The 17,805-nt window shown below is 36.6% G+C and overlaps 1 protein-coding gene across 1 annotated transcript in view; it reads right to left on the bottom strand.

The window, feature by feature from the left end:
• Positions 1 to 17,805, bottom strand: part of LOC122816270 (bactericidal permeability-increasing protein-like) — a 707,989-nt gene that overhangs the window by 40,679 nt on the left and 649,505 nt on the right. The window contains exon 13 of the mRNA XM_044089007.1: positions 1,589 to 1,631. Coding sequence (XP_043944942.1) covers positions 1,589 to 1,631 — 43 coding nt within the window. The remainder of the gene's footprint in view (positions 1 to 1,588; positions 1,632 to 17,805) is intronic.

Below are 17,805 nucleotides of genomic sequence, written 5' to 3'. Positions count from 1 at the left end.
ATTCCAAATGAGTATTGCTTTCTAATGAAAGGAGGAACCTTTTCAAATAAAACTTGTCCCAGGGTCCTTTCAGAATCTGATGGAGGCATTTAAGCACCCTCCCTATTTGCTCCATAATTCACTTGAGGGTTCATCTCCCCATATCTCTTTGACTGTTGCAGTGTTTGTACTGGAAGTTTTCTCCCCAGTGATTCACTAAGAATGATTATTCCCAGCTGGACTTTCCATGTCAACAAATATAATAAATAAATACTGTTGTTGTTTATGTGTGGATCTTCTCTGCAGAATGGTGAGAGGCTCGGTGGGGGGTGGGGGGAGTAGCATGCTGCCAAGGGTAATAAGTGAATGGATTAATGCAGTTATATTAAGGCCTTAATTAAGGATTCAGTAGACAGCACTGACGCAATGTGTTCCAGAACAGTCGGGAGGGCAAAAGAATATTTATGGAATGTTCTGCATTTTGTCTGGGAGCAGGGGATTCTTCCATGAGTCAAAGAAAAGCAGTGGGGGGGGATTGACTGTTTCTTCAACATTATGACTGTAAGCAGAAAAGGGCTTGGAACCTGCATCAAATGTTCCAAAATGCAATAGAAGGGCATTGAGTGAAATGTCTTCTTCCTTGTGCAACAGATCTAATGTTTTTCTCAGTGATGAAAGAAATAAATATGTTCAACATAGCATAAATATGATGTCTATAAAATTAGATATATTGATAAAAATGCAAAAGTGATTCTGAGATATCATTATATTATATAACTATAATAGAAATGGTAAGCTTTAATATCACAAAGACTTTTTTTTCAGAAAATGTCAAATCAAATCTCATAGAGATATTTAAACTGAGTACTGCTATCTAATGAAAGGAGAAGCTTTTTCAAATAAAACTTGTCCTGTGGGTCTTTCATGATTTGTTGTAGGCATTTAAGCACTCTCACTGTTCTATAATCCAGATAAAGGTTCATTTACTTTCTGTATTTGATTGTTGCTATCCTACTCTGTGTGAAGTCAGAGCATACTGTGTGGGGATAGAGATTGAGAGGGCTAATGAAGGCTGATTATATCAGACAAAACATTTTGACTATCCAGAACATACTATATGTATTAATAAAATAAATAATTTACAGGAAAAATGTATTATTCCAGCATTGAAAACAGTTACACTGACCCCACTCACAGGTACTATAAATTTCTGCCAGACAAACATAATGATAGCTGAACCAAATTACTGCATTTTGTTCATCCATTGTCTTCCATTTATTGCAAAGGAACACAAGCATTTACATAATGCAGTTTTTCATCCTTACCATGAAATAACCCTGGTATACCAGAAGTGCAATATGCTGATATCTCAGGGGTTCTTTATAAGCTCTTCTATTTTCACGGTAGCTGTGACTGAGTGAAAATTCTAGCATCCATTTAAAATACAGAGGTTTAGATAGAGCTGATGTTATCAGTGGGATGGGACAAAAAACAGAAGTGAAAAATATTCCTGGTGCCATAAACAAGCTTTTTTTCTATAAATATGTTTGCTGTTTATTGTTTATAACATACATGCAAAATTTTATATAGGCCAAAATTCAATACTTACATCAATTTCTCCAATGTAGGACTTTACAAGTGAGAGTGATAAACTGAAAAACAGAAAAAAAACACATTTTTTCTTAAAAAAATAATAAAGCATATATCAGTAAAATCAACTTGCACACAGGCCATTCAATAAAGTCACATTTTTCAGAATGGAAGTATGTGGTGGAGTGGGTGGGTAGGAGGGATCACACCAGGATTTTAAGCGCAGTTTATGAATTGGAATACTGGTGCCTATATTTTATACTGAATTCCTTACTCTTTTATCATGAGGTTTTACTTATTTAGGATAACCAAGATGTGAACTGGAATTCTTTATTCTTAGACACCTGTTCTTATACCTTGTGGACTATTCTGCTTTCCAAACAATGTGTTTGGTAGGATGAGTTTTTTTTATATCTGTGCCATTGGATTTAAGTTCAGAATATTTTGTGAAAAGCACAACAGAACTGCAAAATCCTCCATATTTATCGATATATCTATATCTGTCTATTTATAAATACATACCTATCTACATATTCAGAATACTCTACCTGAAATATGGTACTTCCAAGTGCCCTCCATGGAGACTGTCCCTGTTTACTCACAATGCAGTAAGGTATTAATAGGAAGCAAATAAGTATCTTTAGAAATAATTTCCCTTGTCACCAAAAACAAAAGATTTAGCCACAGTGCAGTTCCATTGCTTTCATACTAAATACCATCTTCTCTCCCTTTACCCACCAGCTGATTGAATGGGCAGTACTACAGTTACACCAGTGTTATGCTCTGTTTTTTAATGATGTACCCACCACCCACTCATTATAGTATCTAATAGACAAGCATTGGGCATAAAAATAATACAGGATAAATGTGTACTGATGTTATATATTGTCTAAGAAGCCATAATTCTTATATATATAATTTCAGATGATGTGTTACACAGGCCAGAGGCCAAAATATATGACTGAGAGAAAATGTATACAAACTTTGTAGCAGATATTTTAAGCACATGCTGTACAAGAAATAGCTTCACTCTAGAGGTGTAGCTAACAGTGTTAGTTCTGGTCTATGTTTACTGATCGAATGAAAAAATCATCGAACATCCGATCAGTGAACACAACCCAGCAAACATTCATTCATCGAACGTTCACTTCAGGGAATATGTGAGACAGGGTAAGTAACTGTTTGGCCAACAGTTCCCTGTCTCACACATCATAGTATTTCAAACCCACCCAGGTGTGCAGCATTTCCCCCCACACCAGCACTAACTATATATACCAACTCCGAGATCACACTGCAGTGAGGAAAAGGGCGAATTTCCTGATGTTGGCCAACTGCTTCCATTTCTTTTGTGCTCCCATTATGTTATCAGTTGTGAAAACAAAACATATCAGAGCTGTAACAGATATGCACACAGGAGGTGAAGCATTATTATATCAACATTTCAACAGCTTTTTAGTACTATAAATAAATATAATGACAAGATTTTTGTTCATCTACAGGACAGAACATGTATTTATCTGGAGTAGTTAATAATGATCACTGAGACAAGTTCCTACATTTGAACTTTGGCCAAAGCAATGATTTAACCAATGAAGATTAATGCTCTAAGACATATGACGAATTGTATGAAATTTTCTCTGAAAGGGGATGGTTACATTATTAGATGTAATCATTCTTTACCTACAAAAATTATAGTTTGCATTCATAAAATGGTATCATTTTAGTAACTTCAACCCTTTGTGAAAGTTATTACTTACTGCCATAAATTTTCTAAGGTGGAAGAATGGAATTGTTAATTCAAAATACTACTTTGTACTGGTAAGTGGCCTCTAAATGACAACGTTCATAGTAACTTAAGTTATTTATACACATGTAAATATTATCCAACAGCTTCAAATCTAGTACATTTTCTAAAATGTTGCTATTAATGCATGGTGGACTCAGTAGGGAAAGCAGACTTACTGACATCTGCACAACAGTGAAGAAGAGAACTACAGAGCCAAGAAAATTGAATAAAAAGCCTCAGAAACAGCTGTTGACATATGAGGATTATATAGCAGACCAACTATGTCATAGCCATGACTGTGAATGCAGTCTGATTTCTACATTTACTAAACTGTCTCATAGTCAGATGTTATCATTTTTATCTCTGGTCTGAGCTGCACTTAGACAATATGTTCCTGTATCCTTTCCTTAGACAAATGTTTCCTTTTAAATGTTAGCTTTTGTCTGTCTCTAGAGCCCTTCTCTCTCATTGGGACACCTGCGGTTGACCTGGACTGGGAAAAAAAAGCTATTTTGATGTATGATAACCATTAACAAAATGTACTTTTTTCTGTTACATTTATTATGCCCTCCTTGTTAATGCATAGCCCTATGCTATAAATAGTGATGGTTACTTATTTATTTGGATTTTTTTTGAGTGGTACAGCACTGACTCAGCCCAGGAGCAGTGGCCGGTTAAGTGACTTACTCATAGTCACACAGTTAGGAAATGGAAGCCAATAGAATCAAACCTTGTATCACTGAACCATAGGAAACAGCTTGTTAGCACCTCCTTAATCCTCTAAGCCAACTGCCAGATAAGTCCTCCTATCTGTTGTTTGCCCCCCCCCCCCCACACAGACTGTGTTCTATTTTTTTAACCTCCTGAACTGTATTACTCTTATTTCACTGTTACTAAAGTAACACTCATTATTTCTGGAAGCTGACTGGAAAGGTATCAGTAACTTTATTTTCTTTCTGCTCTATGATACTTCTTTAGATGTGCTGTGGACAACATCTCATTATGGCTACCTAGTGATTGCATTCATCTGTAGTGATATGATATAAGCTGGCCTTTCTTTTCCCATATTCCCGGCTATTCTTGGATTATACCTTCTTGCAGCCACCCTAACATGCAGTTATTTCCTTTCTGATTCTCTTCAGCATTTCCATCTCTTATACCACCCCTTTCCTTCCCCATATAGTGACGTATTACTACAAAAACTTGAGATGCTACCTATTGCTGGCAGGGCGGCAAACTTTTTCATAAAGGACAAGTGCTTTGTTTGAAATTCATTAGCAATGAGTATATGAGGATTTTATTTGGAATTGTAGGTTGACTTATCTTGAGTAAATGAACTATACTTGATATTTACTTAATAAAGCAATGAACCCAACATTTTAAATTAAATCATTGCTATAGCAAGGGTGAGGCAAAGGGGGCAAGTACCCAAGTAGTATAGCCTATGCTACAGTTTAGTAAAGGTATTTGACATAGTTTAACAATGCATTATTATGCTGGTTCATTTGTCCAGCCTAAAAAAACTTTTTTTTAGATCAGAGTTAATGAACTGCAGGAAGGAATTGCAGTAGTTGGTTGTTCTTTTATCCTTTTTGTTTATTTTTTTCTTTCAGTCAGCTGAGAGTATGTTTCATCGTTTGGTTCTCAACTTCAAATTGAGTAAGGGAGTGCCATATGGGAGGCACCAAGAAGCATAGTTACAGCTCGGAATTAAAAGTTTTAAGCCTTTTGTATAACTTGATGTTGATAAGATTATCATTTTTAAACATATTTACTAAATCACAAGTGCAAAATTGACATACATTGGTAGTAAAGAAAACAAATCAAATCAGTATTTCTCATTGCTTTCAATCAGTATACATTTTAACAATCATTCATTACATTACATTACATTTATTGCTCAATTCCTGTCTTCTCTTAAACCTCACTCCTACTCCTGTACATTATTCAGTATGTATTGTTACCAGAAATTCCATTTATTTACATGTAATTTGAGTTTTCCTTTTCTTAATATCCCAACTAGAGTCATTTCATCTTGTTTACATTACTCAGCACTATAGTTACATTTGGTTTAGATTTAGATTTCCATTTTCTAGTAACTGCGCTTTTGGCAGCCAAAAGCATTAAGCTTAGTAAGGCCTTACTATGACAAGGCAATTCAGATCCTGTGTCTCATCTCAAAATAATTACTTCCTGAGTTATAACCATTTGCTCTCTTAATTCTAACAAATAACTCTGTAATGAGTTTTTAAAATATGCCAACTTGTTAAACTCTAAAAAAAATGTTCACAATTACCTCTTATTCTCATTAAACATCTAGCATTTACTGTCTATCTAAGGAAAATTCTCAGAAGTATGCTTAGGGCATAAAAATACACATGCAAACACTTCCAACCCAAAATCCCAAATATTCTGACCTTTATTGCATCCTTGGGAGCCATACAGATATCCACACATTGTTCCTTCATGATTTGCCTTTATTACATCCTTGGGAGCCAATCAGATGTCTTCACATTGTTCCTTTCTGATTTGTCTTTATTGCATCCTTGGGAGTTATGCAGATGTCCTTGCATTGTTCTTTTGTGATTTGTCTTTATTGCATCATTGGGAGCCAATCAGATGCCTTCACATTGTTCTTTTGTGATTTGTCTTTATTGCATTCTTGGGAGCCATGCAGATGTCCTCACATTGTTCCTTTGTGATTTGCCTTTATTGCATCCTTGGGAGCCAATCAGATGTCTTCACATTGTTCTTTTGTGATTTGTCTTTATTGCATCCTTGGGAGCCATGCAGATGTCCTCACATTGTTCCTTTGTGATTTGTCTTTCCAGTCTTTCTTCACAATCATTTCTAAAGTCCTCTGATTGATTCTTATAGTTATCACAGAGTATTTTATATGCTTTGCTAATTATCCCTTTTCAACAGCAGCTTCTATTCTATATTCAACTAAATACTTTTCCAGAGTTTGTCTTTCATTTTGCATCCCCTTGTTCCTTTCACTTTGCCTATACTCTGATGTTAATTCCTGGTAGGGGAGGCAGTCTCCAGCCTGCAGTCCAAGCCTCTGCTTGGCCTCATTTCACTCTGTTACCTTTTCCTCTCTAGTTATTTATTTCAAATACCATGTTTGGTTTGATAATTTTCTCCAATAAATTTCAGCCCCTGCTCGTCCATTTTCTGTACCCCTAGTTTCAGTCATTCCTATTGGCAAAATCTTCTTTCTTCATCCCTGTGTTGGCTTAGATCTTAGAATACATTCTGCTACTTTATGAATATAATATTCTGTATTGCTGGTTTTAGTCTCTTTAAGGACCTGCACACCAAATCCTATTCTCTTTTTTTATTTCTCAGTCTCCCCCCCACTGTTTCTTCTTCTTCATCATCATCATCATCATCATCATAATCCCTTTCCACATTGATTTATACCCTTCTGCTTGCTTTATGTATATGAGCCTTCAATGCAAATGTCTAAAGTATCCCTTCAAAACTGATAATCGTAAACCACTTTGTTTTATGGGGACAATCATTTTATCCCACTTAACTCTTGCCCTTTCTCCCACCCTGTGAAGATTGGTAGAGAAGGGTGAAGGCTGCCAGCCTAGTCAAACAGAATTTGATACATAATTCTGGCATTTGTAAATATAAATGTAAAGTACAGGCTTGTTTCTCAAATGAAAGAAAATACTAAAATGTTGAACTTCAAGATTGTAGCAACATTGACATTGCTGTAAGGAAAACTAAGTCAAGCATTTCATATCTTTCTTTTGAAGTTACAATTATTTAAAATCTATCTTTTGATCTGTAGAGCTTGGAGTCAGCCTGTCTGAGCTAGCACATTCTTTCTATTGTTTTAACTTAAGGAATAATTACTAAAGTGTACATATGAAATGTCTTTTATTGCTGTAGCTTCCTGTGCAGGTCTTAGCTTGCTAAATGATGTAGCCTGTTAAGCTAAGTGTCAAAAAATGATGTAATGGGAACTAAATGAGAATGATACAATCTGGGAGGGCCCAGCAGAAATGTTTGTTAGTGATTTTAAAAACTATTGCTCAAAGAGAGACTGTAAGCATTTTGATCTTGGACATTCAACTCATCAGCACTGCCTGTGTCTTAAGTAAGTTATCTTAGAAGTATGTTTTCTTGTAGAAATAGCTAGGGCTATAAAAAAAGTGTTTTTCTGTTATGTCAGAACTGTACTATTGAATTATTTTAAGTTTCTGTGTGATCTCTGAACTCTTGAATAGCACTGTGGTGTAGTAGTATTGTCTTGTGCTTTTAGTATTTATTATTAAATATTTTTAAACCCTTTTCAACTGTGGCTTGTTTATGTAGAGATAATTTAAGCTCTAGAGTACATTGCATATTTATAGAGTTTACTGTCTAAGTTACTCCAAATAAGCCTTAAGACTGTTTAGTCACACTTACTATTGGATAATAATATTGCACAGTACTAATTGGACACCCTTTTAAGAGCCTTTGGGTAGCTGATAATTATTAGCTGGTGGTGGCAGCAATTACTACTGTATAGTCTGGGTATAGGGGCACAGCTGGAGGATCTGTGTCAACCTTTCCCAGGAGTGTCTGTGAAGTTGTATAAATACTTATCTCAAAGTGTGTATGTGTGTCAGCTACTTGGGCAGGGACATGAAGCACTGGTTGGACAGAGAGGGTACTGGAGGGTAGCTTGCCAGCTAGGCTGAGATCTGGACCCTATAGCTGTGCCAGTGGGGAGTCTTACTGGGGACCTGGAGAGCAAGGGAGCAACCAGCCCCAGACTGACTGTGATCTCTGTGTGCTCTTAAGGGTAATTGCACTTTACTGTGTGTATTTGTTATCCTTTCCTCCTATATGAGATGCCCCTCACTGGTGTTAGTGGTGAGGATTGAGGCTCCTTGATTGCTGGGCCAGGGCCTGGGCATCACACACCCAAATTAATTATTTCAATTCTTTATTAGTTGTCATCTACAACACCTTCTCTGGTTGATAAAAATATGCCTGATGTGTGTAAAACTAAAATCTTTTTTGCTGCTTGCATCTGTAATTAAAATATTCTAGTTTCTCAGTTTTGTATTTTCTGTTATTTACCCTCTTCCCACTCATCCTTAGCTGCTGTAAAAGAATCTTTTTTTAATCCACCAAAATATTTGGTCTTATTATTTCCTCGTAAAAATGAGTATTGCTGGACTATATCATATATGGCACACAGTTTACTGCTATAGCCTTTGTTTTTTCTTCATTAATTTTATATCCTGAAAAGATCTGAAACTGTTTCAAGATATCCCACAACATCAAAACTGTTAGTTAAAAAATGCTATAATTAGAAAATGTTGTTAATTTTTGATTGATGCTATTGCTAGTTTGTATTTATTTTATTTATTTTTTACTGGAAAGTCTGACTGAGCTATTACAGAATGCTTTTCATCAGTGGCCAGGGGAGAAATTTTCCATAGTTAAAAAATCTTGTTATATACAGTATAATAGAATATAAGGCAAAATAACATGTTAACTATCACCTACGGCATACACAAAATTAGTTTATAAAGAAAAAAAAACAGAAGCAATAGAGCCACAAAGTCATTATATTCCACAGTTACTTTTCAGTTTTACTGTAGCAATGATAATGTTAAGAACTTCCATTAGTTTAACAGACATGCAACAGAATGTGAAGGGCATTACTGCTAGATAGCAGATTATTTGTATAGCTTTCTAGTGTGGCCAGGCTATCTGATCTTCTCTTGAAAGCTTAGATAATGCAAGAAGACCAAAAGGACACTGCAGATGGAGGACAGATGGAAAGAACTGAAGCAACATTTAGCCAGAAGAAGAGTGGCAGGAGCATAGCTTGGAATCCAAAAGGTGGGGCCTAAGGTTTGCCTTGAAGTATTTTCGATTTTTGATTTGTCATAGGTCATGTGGGAGAGTATTCCAACATTTGGACACATATGAGAAAAACATTGCTTTCCTGTGTTGACTGTTTGGTATATGGACTTGGACAAAATATGTGTCCTTAGACCTAAGAGATCTAGATGGGGAGTATCATAGCATTACTGTTTTCAGTGCTGGACATTTGTTAGGGTGATCTGGAGTACCATAGCATTACTACCTTCAGTGCTGGGCATTTGCTGGACAGAAGGGTGTTTGGGTGATGGGGAATACCATATCATTACTGTCCTCAGTGTTAGACATTTGTTTGGATGATGGGGAGTACCACAGGATTACTGTCTTCAGTGCTGGACATTTGGGTGATGAAATATACTTTGGGTCAGTTTAAGATGATTGAATTTTTGATAGTTGGGAAATTCAAATCAGTTTGCTTGTCTGAGTACTAAGCAGTGATGGATTTATTTGGGATGTGGGTTGCAAATCTTGCTTTTTTTATTATAACATTGTTCCAGTTTTGTTAAATGGGACAGGTTAACATTCATCATTATGGGAGAGGCATAGGAGAGAGTTGGCAATAGATATGACATGGTAGTGTTTTTTCTAGATTACAAGGTGAGGTAGGGAGATGATTTGTAGAGGAAACCTAGTTGTAGATTTTTTTTATAGTATTCTGTGTGTGTAGGTCAAATTTAAATTATCATCTACGGTGGCAAATAATTTAGTATATGTGGCAACTTCAAGTCTAGTGTTGCATGTGGATGATATAGTAAAGGTATTTTTGTGATCAGAGTATTGTTTGGGGATGAAGAGTAGAATTTTTTTTTTGGGGGGGGGAGGGTTCAGGAGAAGATTAGATAGTTCTAAACAAATTCAGTGGCAGAGTACTGAGAGACACCAGTGGTTATGGATAGGTAAGGTGAGAAGCCTGTTTGCCATTTCAGACATTGTGTTCTATCCAAGAGACAGAACACAATGTGTGAAATGGCAAATATGCTTCTTATACTACTAACCCATAACTATTGGACACATTGTGTCCTATCTAAGAGATGGTTTCTGAACTATCTTAGGGTACAGGTGGCAAGACTGAGGGTGAGTAATGTTGGTAGTAGTTTAGCATCGGACACTGTATCAAATGCTTTTGATAGATCCAGGAATGTGGAAGAGACTAGTTTGTCTTTGTTCCTAAGCTGATTTACTGTGTTATGGAAGGAGAGAACAGCTGTAGTGGAGTGATATAAAGGGTAAAATCTGTGTTGTGTGGGAGAGAGCTGATCATTATCTTGGATATAATTTAGCAGATGGGAATGTACACATCTTCCTAGGGGTTTTGGTTGGATAATTCCACAGAGTTTTCTCTATTATACAGTGGGATAATAATATATCTTCCATAGTTTGTGTCCATATGATCCTAATATGGACCTATTGGTTAGTATTGCTAAGGGTAGTCTATGGCATCTGTAGCAGATTTTAAGTATTCTGCAGGAAGTTAGTCGGCTGCTAATGTTGTAGGTTTCAGTTGTGATAGCAGATTTTGCATTATTTTACCTGGGAGTAGATGAACAGAAAATGTTGAGGTACTATTCTGAATGAACTGAAGGCCATCTAATGGATCATCTGCTAGAATTTTTAGTGTTGCAGATGTTACTTGGAGTGAGAGTTGAATTGTTTCACAATGTTTTGGCTTGCTTCATTTGCTAGAGGATTTGGCTGTGTAGTTTTTCCAGGTTTCAGGAGTTTGTTTATGGCTGGCATATAATCTTTTGGGGTAGAAGGGTTATTATTTTAGAATTTGATGAAAAAAGTATGTCAGTTTGGATGAGTTTCTTGGAGAGATTTCTCAGCTATATCTATGTTTGGTAAGAGGTTTCAGTTTTTACGTTATACCATCGCTTCCATGCTTTATCTCCTTCTTCCATTACTTGTTTTGTATTTCCAGTAACCCAAGGGACTGGATTAGATTTGTTTAATTTTTTCTTAGTGGAGCTTGACTATTAAGAACTGCTAGAAAGTAAAAATTAAGTTTTTCAATTGCTTCATCTAGAGGAAAGGTTTTTAGGGAAGACCAGATAATTTGCCTAAGTGTAGAGTAAAAGAGATTAACATAAAATTTGTGAAGTTTTAAACTGGGTTGTATGAGATTTTTATAGCTTTTGGTGCATTGTAAGATAGTATATGTGAGATTTGTATCACTTAGGGAGTCTGGAGGTGAGCCTGTGACTGAGATTTTGTCAGAAGCATTTCTTAATATCCAGTTAATGTCTGTATTCCTATTAGTCTTTTTATTGAATCTGATGGGGGAATTAATTCATTTAGTAAAGTTATATAGGTTGATGGTGTCAGTGCCTTAATTCTGAGTAGTCCAATCATTGTTAAAATAATATAGTGTGATTGTTTCTTAGGTGATACTATTTGGGGTCAATGATACCTTCAGTTTTGCAGGAATTGGTATTTGGTGGGATGTTGATTGGGGTCTACATTATGATATCGCACACTCAGAAGAGCGAACGACACATAATTGACCCCATGTAAGCGAAAGCTTACAACGTCGAAACTTCAGAACAGCGATTTTTTTTCCAAAGGAAAAAAAATCGGTGTTCCGAAACAAAAAAAAAAACTGTAAAACATTACTTAATGTGGGGGGCTTCGCTCCCCACACCCCCCTACTTAAATATACCAACTCCGAGATTGCACTACAGTGCTGAAAAGACAAAGTAGCGAAAGCGGCCAAACAAATTATTTCCCAGGGAAAGAATTTGCTGAAAAGCCACTTCGCTATTTTGCCTTTTCACACTTTTCAGTTCAACAAAGACGCATTCGACAACCTGCGTCTGCGACAGAGTAATAGGGAGCTGTTAATTGCAGTTATAGACAATAACTTCTTTGTTTTAACATTTGGTAAGGTACACAGAATTCCACCTTTGCCAAATTTGGGCACTGTATGAGGGTGTATAGACCTCTAAGGTAGTAGGTATTTATTAGACAGGATCTATATACCTTAGATATTTATTGACCTGTGACTAAGCTAAAACAAATGTATGGTACATTATCTATAAATGTAATTTTAATTCTGTAATTCAGTATTACAGAGAGAAAACTGAAAGATTATATTTGAAATGAATATGTATAATCTGTTCAAAATTGTTTGAAGTCTGAGCCTCATGGTAGGGTCTGTGTGACAAAAAATAGTAAGGCACTCTGTTGCCATATCTTGCCTTATATTTGCTGCTGCCATTATGTAAGGTGAAAAAGTGCAACTCATTTGATCCTGTTTATATGGTCATTCTTCATATGCCACATTTGGATTTCTTTATTATTTATTTGCAGTGCTAAAAGAATACATTTTCGTATTTGAGATTTGTGCTGTTATGTGATACTGGTCCTTCTGAAGTATTACTCTTCAGGTGACTCTTGAAAGGGGAATCTGGCAATTTTAGTGTTCTGTATTCAAATGTGCTTGTGCCCTGCTGTGTTCTTGTTTGCATGGAAAACATTTTGGTCTATTATAACCTGTGTTGCAATTTGTGGTGTGACATCTTTATTAATTTCTGCAACATACTTAACAGCAACCATGATAATGGTGCTCAGAAATGTCCATACCAGCAGCCAGCAGTGTGTGCAAGAATTTATATTAAATGAGTGAACCATTAGCAATATCTGCTGCTGTCTTCTCAGGATTTACTGATAATGCTCAAGCTCATTCTTATCACCGGAGGAAAGCAGACCCAGCAAACAGTGGATTAGAGAACATGAGTTCTCCTTCAGGAGATGCACAGTATCAGATCTTGGGACTGTTGTCTGCGATTTTGGTTTCAGCAGCAGATTTAAAGAAATAGAAAGAAATTATGTAATATAAATCAATATTAGTCCATTATAATTTATGTATTATAGGTGATCAGCCAGCAGTGAAGCTAGAGTACATTTCCAAGAAAATGATAACCAAGACTAAAGGCAAGAAACCATCAAAGAGGAGCACAACACAATACAGAAAAATGGTGCCTTTAAGAATTCCTTAATAAAGAAGAGCTGCCTGGTCCACTGAGTAGTTGTGTAAACGTTTTTTTCTGTCCAACCTCTTTGGTGTTTTTTTTTTGCCTTTGGTTTTTGGTTATCATTTTTATTAAAGGCAGCATGTTCCTCCATTGTGTTGTGGTTTACAGTGAGATTTATAGAAGACTACAAGACTAGTCCTTGCTTATGGGGTCCTAGTATGCAAATTGGTGCTCCTTAAAGTATGTGTTTCTCTCTCAACAGGATGCTATAAAGCTATACATTTGTCATGAGACAAAATTACAGCTGGGAAAATGCGACAGTTAAAAATTCTTATAATAGCAGAAGCAGAAGTAAACCAGTGGTAACATTGCTGACAGATGTGCTAAGGACACGTAGTCGTTTTGTGTTCAGGTTAACCACAATTCACAATGCAGTTGGGTGTGATGTTGCTCTGCTTTCATTGTTTGCATGTTGCTTCTCCTGTGGTCCGCTCTTGAGTGACCACTTCTCATTCTATTTCTAAAGTTTACCAGACTGACTTGGCAACCACAGTGGAAAACAAAATAATTTTTTGAAAACTGCTTAGCATGCAAAGACTCTTTTCAGTAAGAGAAATGTAACTCATACAAACAATCTGCTTCCCGTCATGTTTTTCAGCTTTACAAAATACACCAGCATGGAAGATTATTTGTTTAATAGTACCATCCAAGTTTTGGTTGAATTTTGTTTTTCCTTCTTTGTTTCTTGCTACCTAGTCTAGATTGTATTACAGTGTATATCATGTCAAGGCAGAAATGACGTAAACCAGTTGGAGGTCATCATGTATCAAAAGATAACTGAAACCAGGTCTTCTGTTTTGACAATTTTGACAACAGACCTCTTCTGCTTTCTTGTTTACAGAAGTTACAAACTCCATATTTCTGGTTTTGTTAGTCACAGTCATGCTGCTACATATTCCCTTCTCAAACTGTAGGTAGAGTTGTGTCTGTGTTTGCCATGTGACAGCAGCTCTAGCAAACATCCAGTCGCTCTCTTTGTTGAGTGGACATGTTCTTTCCATTTCAGCATGGGTTTCGCCAGGAACTCTGGTTTGCAACCACCTCTAAAAAACATGCTGGTTTATTTTCTGCACAAACTGTCTCTGTATACATTGTATTTACTTTTGCCCTTGTGATTCAAATCATAACTGAAAATTATTTATGAACCAGTCTGCTAACCTTACCAAATGATAAGGAAGTAAACAACTGCATTTTTTTCAGCCTGTTGTCATTTGCTCTTTGGTTTATATATATATATATATATATATATATATATATATATATATATATATATATATATACTTAAGAATGTTAACTAGCAGGTTGAATTGGTCCAAGGGCTTGGGTATAGAAGCACAAAATAGTGGGCAATGCGCTTAGTAAGATATTACATTTACACAGCTTCATAATTACTGTGGTATACAATTTCATAGATGTGACCAAATCACCTAGATACAATTTTCACACCATAGAGTGGCTAGCCCCAGTACAGTGCACAATCTGTGATCCATGTTCACGCATGACCCTGCTGTTATTATTGGAAATGGACTACTTTAGCAAACACTAAAAAAATAAGCAGTGGATGGGGTGCCCAAATTTCCAGAACCAGTAAACAAAGTAAAAAAGCACTCCAAGAGGAACAACACCTTCAGAAAGGGCACCTATAAGTGTGGTAGTTGTCCACAGTGTCTTTACATAAAAGAAGGAGACTCTTTATATTTGAAAGAGACAAGTAATGGTTATGCCGATTGTAACAACAGTGGAGTTGTTTATATTGCTTTGTGCAACAAATGTGATACCTTCTATTTGAGTAAAATGAAAAGAAAGTTTAGGTTAAGAATTTATGAGCACAGATACGATATTAAGAAAAAGAATTCAACTAACGCACTATACAAGCAAACATTGACATGTGTAGGGGCAAAGTTTTATTTTTTTATAGTTGAAATAGTAAATTTAGACATTAGAGGTGGACCATGCGAGACCAGATTGGAATACAGGGAAATGCATTGCAGATTGTTTTTGAAGCTAACAGGTTCCCTGGTTTAAATGAAATGGTCTCTCTGGTACCAGTGCTTAATAGGGTTGCCAGCTGTCCGGTTTTTGACCGGACTATCTGGTTTTCAGTGAAAATGTCCGGTGAAAAAAAATCATCAAAACCGGACTAATGAAGTCCGTTTTTTTTTTTTTTTTTGTGCAGTCAGGAGTCATCCGAGTCAAGGAGGACTGAAAAGTAAAAAAAACTGAAACATAACGCAAATTCAGTTAGCAGCAGACACACACAGTGCAAATTACTGCCGCCGCCCGTGTTCTCTCTTCTTTTCCCTTTAAGTTGACTACTCCAGGCTAGGCTAGCAAAAGGCAGAGTCAGTAACTAGGATATTGCGCGTTGCGCCTTTGTCTAATCAGCAAGCAATACCCATACATAACCCACAACGCTTGCTGTAGCCCAAAGTTACAAGCACAAATCCAAGTATTAGCCACCGATATATGCAGATTTAGGACCATAGCAAAAATACCTTTAGATTGAAAGAATATAAAATTAGCTATCCAGTGATTATACAAAACATCAGTTAACAAAAAAGACAAATACTGAAACGGTAGCCATGTTTGGCACTGTTATGCTTTAAGTGTCAGATTTAGCCTTGCATATAGAACTTACCGATTTTCTTAGGGACGATCAGACCAGTTTACAAGTACATTCCTTACTAAATAAAAATAAGCTTATACACAGATTCTCCGTCTGTTACTAAATACGCATGTTCTGGTAAGGAAGACAGTCTATTGTGAAAACTAAAAAAAATGTAGCCTTTCTAACTTTTTGCTCTTCTTATTTTGTACATCAAAGCTACAACTATAATACGCGGGGACTAAGAAGCAGATATACAGCATTTTAGTTCGCTAGTGGATTATTGTAAAGAGACTCATAAATAAAACGTGGATCAAGTAGAGTCCTAATAGCATTTAATTTAAAGGGTAACAGCATCCCCACAGTGGAAAACGACTTGCTGCTCAAGAACGATTGTTCCGTGATAACTACCCAAAATAATATAACCGAATAAACAGATCACAATCTGCTTTGATCACACGCGCCAACCCGAACCAACAACATCACTGAGTCACTTCAATGTACACAGAGTATCTGTATCCGTACTTCTAAGTAAGTATAGAAAATAAATAAATAAACTCGGAATGAAATTTTATCAAAATAGACGTATTCAGCAAAGAAACAGACTCCACTAAAGAAGTATATGTGTTTTCAGACACATTTCCACCTATTTTACAAGAATGAAAGAGAAGACATCAGAACAGATGATCACGGTGCACAAGCACAAGCCGAAACAAGAGCCACCAACTGTTTTGACATGGGGACTTGTAAGTTGACCCCGTAAACTGTGCCTTGCTGTACCTTATTTTCATCCCTCCATTACTGCTTACAATTGCTCTTGCTCACCTGAAAGGTCAGTTTGCACTTGTCCCCCCCATCCAGTTTTACCTGTTGCTGTTAGACAGTAGGCATTCTGTTCTTCTGTTCTGTTTAGTTGGATCAGCACTGTATTGCAATGCTTTCTATTCTATTTCAGAATCATTCACGATCACGATCATCATGGACCGGTCCAACCAAGTACTGTACGGGCCGGCTTGTCATCATCAGACATCAGCTGAGCTGACAGCTGTTCAGCTCATGCGTGCATGCGTGCTTATTCCATTCACCAGTCAGTGTGGTGGAATGGAAATAAATTTCATGAAAATTTTAAGCAGCACAGCACAGTTCCAGGCTCCAGCGTGTGATTGAAGAGCAAGAGCCGGCCCAAGACTAGGGGGTGTGTGTGTCACCACCACCACAACCACGTATGCGGACTGCTAGGTCAGGTGACAGGTCAGTCAGACTCAGATTATTCTCTCTTTTTTGTTTTAATAAGTCAGACATCACCATATAGCACTGCAGCCTGTTCTCAATGACAAAATTAGTGGATGGTGGAAAAGGTAACCCAGACAGGGATTTTGGGAATAATGACAGATAAAGTTATATTTATTTTATTTTAAACAAAATAATAATGATGTGAAGTAATAATGAATATAGTGATATAAATACATAATTTATTATTTATTGATATAGTATTTTATTCATCTGTTAAACAATTAACTCTACTAGGCATAAGTCTGTATTAGGGGTGACCACTGACCAGGGAACACTGGCGAGTTAAGAGACTTGCTTAGAGTCACACAGCAAACAAACAGAGGCTGAAAGAATCAAACTCTGAACTACAGGATGAAGCTTATCAGCAGCATAGCTTTTCTCAGTATTTTTTTCTCCTTGCAGCTATCCATTAACTGTCCCTAGCACCTTTTCTTGTCCACCAGTTCTACAGCACCCTCCTTCCCATAGACTACACTCTGCCTCATGCATCAAGGCCAGTGAAGAAATTGAAGCAGTTGGGGAAGCAATGTACTGTTGCCAAGGAGCATTTTTAAATCCCCTACGTCCTCTTTCTCTTTTGTGTGCACTCTTCAGTCCTTATCCAGCCATGAAATGGTGGC

This window comes from Protopterus annectens, chromosome 12.part0 (assembly GCF_019279795.1).
Source record: "Protopterus annectens isolate FY-2018-M chromosome 12.part0, PAN1.0, whole genome shotgun sequence".
NCBI lineage: Eukaryota > Metazoa > Chordata > Ceratodontiformes > Protopteridae > Protopterus > Protopterus annectens.
Note: the sequence above shows the minus strand (reverse complement) of the source record. Positions and strands in the feature narration are given on the sequence as shown.